Below are 11,428 nucleotides of genomic sequence, written 5' to 3' on the forward strand. Positions count from 1 at the left end.
GAGTTTTTCTCATGTGGGGGTCTAGAGAATTGTAAAATCATTTCTGATACTGTATCCTTGATAAACCATTTATTTTTTCTATTGATTTGTGATAGAAGTTGAGCCTTTGTTTGGAAGGGAAAGAGGATATCAATCCATCCATGGGAACAGAGTGTCGCTTAACTGTCACATACATCAGATAAGCTCATATGTCATTATTATAATATTTTGATATACTTATAGTTAAGACAGAAAATACATTATTTTTCAATCCATTGTAATGCTAAAACAGATGGTTCATCAAGGTGTCTTGCGAAGTATATCCCATCAAGTTTGGCCGTCCATATACGTATCTGACCACATCGAGGGATAAGTCTTGGTCCTGCTTTGTACATTTGAACGTCATAAACAAACTTATTGTTAGGTCCTTGCCTTAACAAACAATTCCATGTTGTTAAATTAGGGATCTCATCATGGAATGCGATGACATATGGGGTAGCATTGAAGGCCATGTTTTTTATGCCTAAATCATCCTTATTGGAATAACAATGGTATTCGAGAAGTCTACCAGGATCGAGTTCGTTATGTATTACAACACGGTTTTTAACACAAGCTTCTTGTCCACCAAGTATGTAAGGTAACCAAGATAAAAACTATGAGGTGTTTCATTTTCTCCTTTTGATCTAAATGATCACGAACGGTGTAACAAATGCACAATTTCGTATTATTTATAATTGTTTTTGATAGAGAGGCGGAAGCTATGAGAACGATGATCCGGACGAAGACCACCTATGAAGCGGGACACAAGTTGCTCGGCATTGTCGAATATCTCTACTCTCGTCAAAGCATAGAGAATTCTTCTGCATAATCATCGACGCTACGAGATCCTTGACGCAGGTTCTGTAGCCGATTATACAACGACCGCTCATAATTCTGAGGCAAGAAAGTTGCCTTCAGATGTTTCTGCAGTTTCTCCCAAGAGACAATAGGAGGTTTCCCGAGACGCTGCCTTGTTGCTTTGAGTTGTTTCCACCAAGACGATGCGTGTCCGCGAAATTTGAGAGCTACAAAAGGAACACGTCTCTCTTCTGGTACTTGCTTGTACTCCAAGAGTTCATCAATCGTAGCGATCCAGTCAAGTAACGCCTCACCACGAGGACCGCCATGAAATTCTGGTACTTCGATTTTGATGGAAGATTCCCAACGATGGTTAAGTGGTCGCATAAGATCATCGTCCTGCTGATGTTGACGATCTTGACGGCGATGATCTCTTTGCCGACGGTTTCCTGCGAACGGGTTTTGAAGCGAACCCTCATCCTCTGTTTCATTATCGTTAAACAGGGGATTGTTCTGTGTCAATCTGTCCGCAAGCACGCCTCCCAGCTCCACGAAAGAAGCATGAATGGTGCTTTGAAGGTTCTCCTGCATTGCCAACAACGCCTGACGAAATTCAGTCCAATCGCCCGTAGTAGGAGCATCGACTTGTCTCTTAGGCGGCATAGTTGCAAGAGTGTTGTTCCCGGAACGTTCCGGCTCTGATACCAACTGATAGAGAGGCGGAAGCTATGAGAACGATGATCCGGCGAGATCTCAATGAGAACTTGCAGAATCGAAGGAAACTTGTTGCTGTTGATACTCTCAACGCAGACAAGGGTTCTTTGATGATGACGATACTCTCGACAGGATCAAAGGGGCTAGAGTACTCCTCTAAGTGCTCAAGAAAGCTCTGGTTGCAAAAAGCAATTGTATTCAATGATAATAACGTGTTCTTTACAAAGGTGATAGATGAGTATATAAACTAACGTAAGAAGATCTAAACTATAATGGATTCATAATTATCTGTACACTTAATTAGAATAAAAGAAAGAAAACACAAAACCAATAGAGTCGACAAAGGCCTGACGACTCAAAGCCCACGTAACGCATGATCCGCTACATCAGTTTTCATGTGGAACATCTTTTCGTTTATAGTAATAAATATTATCATAATTTATTAGTAAAGTTTTTTTTGACCAAATTTATTAGTTCAGGTTCTTTTAATAAATATCAATGTTGACTGTATATTTAAAGATTTCTCTTAAACAAGTTTGATAAGTTGTTATTTATCTTTTTATAATATTTTAATATCTCTCTTAAACTAGTTTTAAGATTTGCCATATCTTTTTTACACCCTTTTCTGTTTGTTATTCTTAATGTTTATATTTTATTTTATGTAATCTACATTTTTTTTTGGAAGAAGTAAACTGTAATCTACATTTGTTAGATTTTGATACTTTTATGTTTTTGATATTGAAAAGGTCCAATGGCCATTTAAAGTATGCATGCTCATTCATTAGTATCTCAGAATGAGTCTCTAATAAATATAGTAACAGTACTTTACATGATTAAGTTATATATTCGAATTACAAATATAAACGTAAACTAAACCAATTAATTAGAAGTGGCATATAGGATATAGGTATTTTCTATTTTTCAAGTATCTCAAAGCTATTTCTATTTCTCTCTTTCTTCTCCTTTTTTGAATTTTCTTCCTAAAAGAAAATAGAAAAATACATTCTTTTTTATTCCAACATAGTGCTAAAACAGATGATATATCAAAACTCATAGTAAAGTATATCCCATCAAGTTTGGTTTTCCATGCACGTATCTGACCAAATCGAGGAACAAGTCTTGGTCCTGCTTTGTATACTTCGACCTCAAAATAATACTCCACGTTAGCTCCTTGCCTTAGCAAACAATTACATTTTGTTATATTAGGTATGTCGTCATTGTAGTTGATGACATAAGTAGCATTGAAGTTCAATTTCTTGATGCCTAAGTCATTGTCTTTGGAATAACATTGGAACTCGAGAAGCTTCCAAAAACATACATAATTTTTTTTTACATATATTTTCTTATAATTTTAAACACTTACCCATGAATAAAAATTTAATAATTATTCATTGGTGGATGCTTGTTTGCTAACATGATTTTTATGGTAATTAATATTTATAATGTATATTCTACGTTTATTTATTAAGGTTAATTATTGTTAAGAGTGAAAATAGGAGTGATATTAGGATTTAACATAATTCGTTGTACATTAGATTTAGGAAATTAATTATTAAATTAGAAAATACATTAAATATTTAAAGTTAAGTTTATTAGTTACTTCAGTGGCATTAATTTGTAAATAAGTGGTAATTTTATAGTAAATTTTTATTTGTACTTCTGTTTTAATAATATAGCTATGTGATGAATTTGTTTATTTTTCTAGTTTTACTTATCTCTTTCAGTTTTCCCCCCTAAAATGTTCATAGCCATTTTGAATTTAAGAATATTTTTGACTAAAATATAAGTAGAAAAATTACAATATAAACATTAAGACATCATTTTTGAAAAAAATAGACGAATAAAAAAGATTACTAAAAGTTATTGCAGAAAATACAGCATAATGTACATATCTACACTAGGCGATAAATCTTATGGCAATGTCGGTCAAATGTATTTGGATGTCCTAAGCAAAACTTTAATAAGTTATATTTTTATGTTTTTATCTAATATATATATTACTCACATTAAAGTTATAACACTATGTAAATTTTAATAAAATTTAGATTTTTTATAATAAATTGTTTGGTCGATATAAATGTTAGGTTGAGATCAAGTATTTTTTCTATTAATTTTATCAGAGAAAACAAATGAAAGAATGAATATGTTAACCTTGTTAAAGAGTAGATATGCACACAAAAAAACACAAATCGATCTAACTGAATTTGTTATTCAAATTGAACTAACCCACCAATACATCAATTGTATGCATTTTACTTTCAATCAGACTAAATCAGTCTAATTCAGTATTTAGTTATTGTGACAAAATAATGATATGTGTAACTAATAAATTATTTATTTTTATATCTAGTTTAATATATAGCAGATATTTAATAACTGGTAATATCAAACGAAAGTATTATGCTAGTGTAAAAAAAGAATAATTAATAAAATAATTAGGATGAGTGAAAATAAAGAAGAAAAATGCGATAATCTGTTGAAAATATTGTTAGTTATATTTTTTAATTCACTTTAATAGATTAAATTTACAAAATATTATAGTTTATTCTTCTTTTTTGAAAGATAAGTTTATTAAATACACATACTTAACCACATGTGGAAGATGTAATCAACATATGGATCTTCTTCTGGATATTCAAATGGATCAAAAGCAATGGATCCATCGCGTAGCCACATATGAAACTAATAATTTCGTATTAGAGAAAAGTCGATCCATGGTCTGGATCAATAGAAATCGCTAAACCACCATATTGTGGTTATTGAGAGTTTATTCTTACTTAATTTTTATTCTTATTTGTTGTTAATTCTTTTAATAGATTTTTGGTTATTTAAGTAAATTGTAGTATAATTAGTGAAATATTTACAACTGTCATTTATTAATGTTTATAATAATTTAGTTATGGTTAATATGTTATTTATGCATTTTTTAGAAAAATTATCCATTATGTGATTTTTTTTAAAACCGGAATGTTCAAAGCCTGTAGGCCGTAATCACTCCAGACCCGGGACCAGCCTGCATTAATACCTTTTAATGGCGTAAAGTATCCCTTCTACTGTAGATCGAACCTATGGACACATCAGCCAAACGACTGCGCTTAATTCAATTGGGCTGCCACATTCGTGGTATTATGTGATTTTGTTTTATAATTATTCTCAAAAAGTCATTCCTGTTTAAGAATATAAAGGTACCCTGAATCACATCTCCATTTTACAATTTTGCTAATTATATCAATCCCAAATTGTATCACTTCTGAGCATGAACCGTTATCAAGTGCTAAAAAATATATCGGTAGACGATAGTAAAATGTTTTGTAGAGAATTAGCACTTGAACGCTCAAAGGTCGGATAAATTGGGATTGCTATATAAACGAATGATCGATTATGTGACTTGATTAGTTGGGCTTTAAAGTTTGTAACAGGCCACATAAAAGTATTCTAGATAGACCCACAAACACAAAACTTATTAACTTGTATATGATAATAATAATCTTACTAGACTTTGACCCGCCCGACCGGGCGGGTATTTATTTTCTGTTTTTAAATTTTGTGTTTATATTAAATGATGAATTTGTAATATTTGCACATAAATTTCGATTGAAAATTAACTTTTGCAGTTATAATAAAACTTAAAATTAAAAGCTTAATAAAATATTTTGATACATAATTTAAATTTCTTAATAAAAATAATATAGAGGTGGGTCATATTTTTTCCAATTTCAAAATCTTAGCATTCCAAAATAAATTTATAAATATATAAAATATATAAACCATATTTGGAACAATATTTCTATCAAAATAAATTTGTTAAAGAAAAATAATTTAGCGATGTTGTTGTTTATTTTTAGAGTTTGACCCGTGACCGTATAAATATTTACTTTCATTTTAAATTTTATTTGTACTAATGGTATAATATATATATATTTAAATTAAAATGTATTACATAATTATTAATAAAACATTTTAAAACATAACAATTTTATTTATTATTATATTTGTGATTTTGATCGTATATTATATCACAGTGTATCATATAAACAAATCCAACATTTATAACTTATTATATTATATATAATGAAACCATTATACTAATAATATATGAATAAATTATTTTATATTTTATTTATATATTATATAAATGATTATGATGTGTGATTTTTATTTTATTATTTATACCAATAAATATTAAAAATATTTAACATGTTAAAACGAAGTATATTGGGAAATCTATTTTCGTAAATATTTGATTAATAAAATCTATTATTTAAATTAAGAAAATACATTAAATACTTAAATCTATTATTTAAATTAGGAAAAGATAAGCATACTTAAATATAGGTTCAATAAAGACAAGTATACTTAAATATAGAAAAAGACAAGCATACTTAAATATAGGTTCAATAAAGACAACTATAATTAAGGAAAATGCATTTACAAATCAGAAAAACAACTATAATTAAGGAAAAATAATTTATTACTTCAGTGGCATTCTAATGTAAATAACTTCAAAAACTTAGGGGCATTTTCAAAGTGTACTTCTATTTTAATAGTATAGATATGACTTCTCTCCCAGGTAGCTTTTCTTGAAGAACAAGAGAGAATAAAGCTTTTTTCTTCTCCTCCTCCTCAAAAAAAAAACTTATTTTCCTGATTTTGTGTTTCCACCAAACCGACTTTCAGATTTCGAATCGTCAAAGATGGACTTCGAGCTTAGATCTGCGAGGGAGAAGCTCGAAAGAGAGCAAAGAGAGAGGAAACAAAGAGCGAAACTGAAGCTCGAGCGAGAGAAGAAAGCCAAGGATGCTGCGATTAAGCAACGCGAAGCCATCGAAGCTTCTCACAGAGCCAAAAGGGTTGACGCCATCGAAGCCCAGATTAAGGTACTCTCTCCCCCCCTTCCCCCTGCCCTGATCGTTAGTTCTAGAAAATTAGGAACTTCTGTCTATGTTCGGTAACTCAATCCTGTCTGAAAAATCGAAACTTGGTTGTAATAATTCTTTTAAAATTAGCATTCTAATTCAAATTCACAAATGGGTATTGTTCCTTTGTAGATTTTAGATCGACCCATCTTTGTGTTGAAGTCCGTTAAGATCTAAAGTTACAATCTTTACTTGACCCATCTTGAAGATATAAAGTTACAAACTTTCTGTAGGCTGATCAACATATGCAAGAGAGTTTAATCGCTGGAGGAGGTATAGTGTTCGAAAGAGTCTTCCAAGCTGTTCCTTTCCAAGGCATTGGTGACAAGATCAAACTACCACCCTCCTGTTTCACCGAGTTGTCTGATCAAGGAGCTTTCGACAAAGGTCCTTTGTACTTTGAGCTCTCTGTAGACTACAGAGACAACAAAAAGACAACACACTCTGGTGTTCTCGAGTTCACCGCCGAAGATGGCACCGTTTGTCTTCCTCCACACGTTTGGAGCAACTTGTTCTCAGCACAGGATCATCCGATGGATGTTCTTCTGGTTCAGATCCGTTACATTCGGCTACCTAAAGGGAGTTACGCCAAGCTTCAACCTGACAACCTCGGCTTCTCGGATTTGCCTAACCACAAAGCCATCCTCGAGACTATTCTCCGGCAACACGCTACGCTTTCCATGGACGATGTTCTCTCGGTGAGTTACGGGCAGGTCTCTTACAAGCTTCAGGTTCTGGAGCTAAAACCCGCCTCTAGCATTTCGGTTCTGGAGACTGATATTGAGGTTGATATAGTTAGTCCAGAGATAGTCTCGGACCAACCGAGTCAGCATGTGTTAAGGCCGCTTCAGTTTGGTAAACCTGAGTCTGGAACAGTTGAGGAAGGACGGTATGATTACTATAAGTTTAGTATCGATGAGTCTACTGCAGAGAAAGTAATGGCAGGAAGCGTCAAAGTTATTGTAAAGATAGATGTGGAGAAGGATGGAGCGGATACTGATCTCTATGTATCAAAGCACCCGATTCTATTCCCTTCTCTTAACCAGCACGAGTGGTCTTCACACGACGTGGGTTCAAAGACCTTGATATTGGAATCGAAGGAGAGGGCTTTGAGCTCAGGGACTTACAGTATAGGTGTGTATGGTTTCAAGGGGACGGTCAAGTACCAGGTTTCAGTTCTAGTCCAAGAAAGCAGCAGTGGAGCTAAGGTTGGGGAACGGGCTGTATCATCTTCATCAGATGTTGATACGGTAGAGTGTAGGAACTGTAAGCATTCGATTCCAAGCAGGAGTATAGCGTTGCACGAGGTGTACTGTAGCAGGCACAACGTTGTTTGTGATCATCCTGGATGCGGAATCGTTCTCAGAGTTGAGGAGGCGAAAAACCATTTGCACTGTGAAAAATGTGGGCAAGCTTTGCAGCCAGTAGAGATGGAGAAACATTTGAAAGTCTTCCATGAACCACTCAGTTGTGGCTGTGGGGTAGTGCTTGAGAAAGTACAGATGGTGCGTTTCTGAAACTCTCATTGTTCTCTCATTACCTTGTTTTGTGTTTGTTTTTTTTTTAGAATGAGATTGTGATTTTGTTGCAGGTTCAACATCAAGCAAGAGATTGTCCTCTTCGTTTAATCGCTTGCAGGTTCTGTGGTGATATGGTGGAGGCGGGTAACGCTGCAGCTGATGTTAGAGACAGGATGAGAGGGATGTCCGAACATGAGAGTACTTGTGGTTCAAGAACTGCACCTTGTGACTCTTGTGGTCGATCTGTGATGCTCAAGGATATGGACATTCACCAAATCGCTGTTCATGGCAAGAGTAGCTAACTTCGGTTTGTTGATATGAGGAAAAACTGCTTGCAATGTTGAAACTGTTTGTTGTTTGAACAGAGAAGAAGATCCCATTTGTAAGGAGTTCGTATTATTTATGACATTTATGATTCCTTGAAAGTCAAAATCCGAAACAAAAATGTTCTACTTTGACTTACAAAAATGTCCAAATTTATACAACAGAAACAAGTGATAATATGTCACACAATGATGTTTGGTACATAATTTGAATATATCTAAAATTTTATATTTATAAAATTTGCAGCTAAAAATTATAAGATTTATAAAAAACGATGGTAATAATCATTTTTAACAATGTACATCAAATAAACCTATTCTAAGATTATTTGTGAAAAAAGAAATTACAAACTCAAATTTTCATGGATAATATTTCTAGTTAATCACTTTTGGTATTTCACAGATAATTAATACAATTTATCTAATAAAACTTCTTATTAATAAGAGACATTTATAAATAAAAAACAGAATTTCACTATCAAAACAAATTTTTTTTTGTCATCAAACATACAAACTCATATAGACTCTGCAAAATTTTATTTAGATAAGCTGAACTATTTAGAAAATATCTTAATTTATCTGATTTTTTTAGTAAAACAATTTCACTATCGAGATCTTTTTATCACCTTTTACGAAAATTATTATATTTTTCTTTTGTATTAATTAGAAGATAAGAAGTTAAACATTAGAAAAAATATTTATTTTTATTAATTATTTCAATATTTTTAGAAAGAGATTTATATTATTTATTTTTATTAATTATTTCATATTTTTAGAAAGATATTATATTAATATATAAAAACTAAATTTTTTAAGCTAAGTTTTGAATTTTGTAAATTTACTTCAAATTAAAGTACTAATTAGTTATATAAAATCAATTTAAATTACAATTTTATGTAAATAAATTGCTGAAGTTTCATGAGAAGTTATATGATAGTAATACATATAATGTATATAGATATGTGATAAATATATACATATATTTATGATAATAATAATAATCAAATATAGAGACCATATCCACAAGTCCTCTGTCTTGCAAATAAAGGCATATCTTATCTAGACCATTATTGAAATAATAGTTTATTTCCATATTTTCTACTATTTTATCATAAATACGAAATATTTTTTATGCTATACCTTTAACCCCCTTTCTGAACCCAGAAAACAAAGATAAATATATATAAACGATATATTTAGCTGCAGATATATTTAGCTGCAAGAAAAAAGAAAATGATGAATAAGAAGAAAGAAAAAAACATGTTTCAAGAAAAAGAAAAGAAAGAAAAATCCAAAACATAATTTGAGGAAAGAAAGTAATCTTCAGTGGGTCAGGAGTAATGACAAATTTACAATGATGGATTGTCATGGTTTTACTAAAAAAACAAAACCAACTTGTGAAGTTTCTTAATGATGTATAGAGTTTTTCTTTCTCAAGTCGCACTTTTTCTGTGGTCGAAAATAGGGCAGTGAGTAAGAGCTTTTGTACTTTGCAAGTTAGCGAAAAGAAGTTTAAAACAAAAATCTAAATAAAATAATATAAAAGTTGCCTTCCATTTACAGATTAGCTTTCGACCGCGCATTCCTCCATGATGGATATCTTTACTGGTGTCCATTGATAGTAAGTAGCTTTGACCCAAAAAAAAGAAGAAGCTAATTTTTTGTTGAACATATTTTAAGAAGAAGCTAATTTCCTTGGTTTTATTCAGGGAGTAAACGCATATCTAACTGGACACATATTAAAAGTTAGTAGTTCTAGAGTTAATGATAGCGGTAACAAAATTCACTTTCATCAACGTGCATTATAGCAAATTTGAGTATGGGTGACAAACTGACAATATAAGAAATATATACAACTAGAATATCGAATTACTGTGTTTTATAAAAAAAAATAAATACTAGTATATATGTTTTGGAACAACGTCTCCTTTGTATTATCATAAAAACGTTCTCATTTGCACTAAGAATGATAACAAAAAGAAAGAAACAATACATGAACTAATTTGACGTTTATTATAGAACACTAATAGTTAAGAACATTTAACTGTACCATTCCAATGTTTATCTTAGAGAATAGGACTTAGAGTATACACACAAAATACATAAATAATTGATATTTTTGCACGATACTAATTCTGAATTCTATAAAATTTTGGCAAAATCCACCGTCACTGTACAAATTCCGGAACGCAGAATGGATCCAAAAAGTTTCAATATTCACCGAAATAAAAGTACCTAACATTAGAAAATATCAATAGTGGTTGTGATATTTTGTAAACTTGTTCACATACGCTTAAACCCGTCTCTTTCTACATGGCGGCTCCATATCTTGATCATATCCACGTAAGATATTAAGAAAGCCAATAAAAAAATCTGGACCACTAGTTAAAGCAATTTGATTGGACGCTTTTCACCAAAAATATTTCAAAATAAAAGAATAAAATGATTAATTTATCAAATAAGTATTTCAAATATTAGAGAAATGCTTGAAATATGATTCTCAGTATTCGAAATATCCATTTAATAAAATAATCTTTTAATTTGTAAAATGTTTTTGGTTGAAAACCATCCAGTAGGTGCTTGTATAAGTTAGAAATTACACAAATTTATTTACAATATATATATATTATAATATATATATATATTACAAGAAAACATGTTTTTATAAAAAGAACAACTACGAGGAGAAAAAAAATCTCATAAATTTACTAGTAAGTTACAAACGAATTCACAATTAAAGTTAATTTTATTAAAAGTCGTTGTAAATTTACAAAAAATATTGGTTGTATAAATAAATATAAATTATGTTAATTGTACGAGGAAAGAGAACATTCGTTAAAATCTTTGTAACATTACAAGGCATTTACAACAAACGTGTTATCGGTATTTTTTAGTGAAAATGTGTTTTAAGTTTGTTTCACCTAACTGATTTCATTGTAAATCAATTGTAAAGTAGATGTGAAAGAGTTGCAAAAATCTAGTATGTTGTTTCCTTGTAAGTTTGTTGTTATATCTTCATCTACTAAACTCGAAAACTAATACTATGTTGGATTTTTTCCTTTATGGGGTATTTTACTACCATGTGCGTTAATATAACCAGCGTCTAATTTCGTGGGCTTCTTTGAACTGGGTTTTTGTT

General features: G+C 31.3%; 1 protein-coding gene across 1 annotated transcript; it reads left to right on the forward strand.

The window, feature by feature from the left end:
• Positions 1-6,116: 6,116 nt before the first annotated feature.
• Positions 6,117-8,398, forward strand: LOC130498903 (uncharacterized). The gene is made up of 3 exons (XM_056992721.1): positions 6,117-6,407; positions 6,680-7,951; positions 8,038-8,398. Exons 1-3 carry the CDS (start codon positions 6,225-6,227, stop codon positions 8,266-8,268), a joined length of 1,686 nt encoding a protein of 561 aa, XP_056848701.1. The 5' UTR covers positions 6,117-6,224; the 3' UTR covers positions 8,269-8,398.
• Positions 8,399-11,428: the final 3,030 nt, after the last annotated feature.

The sequence above is a fragment of the Raphanus sativus genome, chromosome 8, assembly GCF_000801105.2.
Source record: "Raphanus sativus cultivar WK10039 chromosome 8, ASM80110v3, whole genome shotgun sequence".
NCBI lineage: Eukaryota > Viridiplantae > Streptophyta > Magnoliopsida > Brassicales > Brassicaceae > Raphanus > Raphanus sativus.

Bases quoted from the DNA above. Each gene is read 5' to 3' on its own strand.
- LOC130498903 (XM_056992721.1), top strand. From the start codon at position 6,225: ATGGACTTCGAGCTTAGATCTGCGAGGGAGAAGCTCGAAAGAGAGCAA. The intron at 6,408-6,679 runs GTACTCTCTCCC...AACTTTCTGTAG, and splicing joins CCATCGAAGCCCAGATTAAG to GCTGATCAACATATGCAAGA. The intron at 7,952-8,037 runs GTGCGTTTCTGA...ATTTTGTTGCAG, and splicing joins TGCTTGAGAAAGTACAGATG to GTTCAACATCAAGCAAGAGA.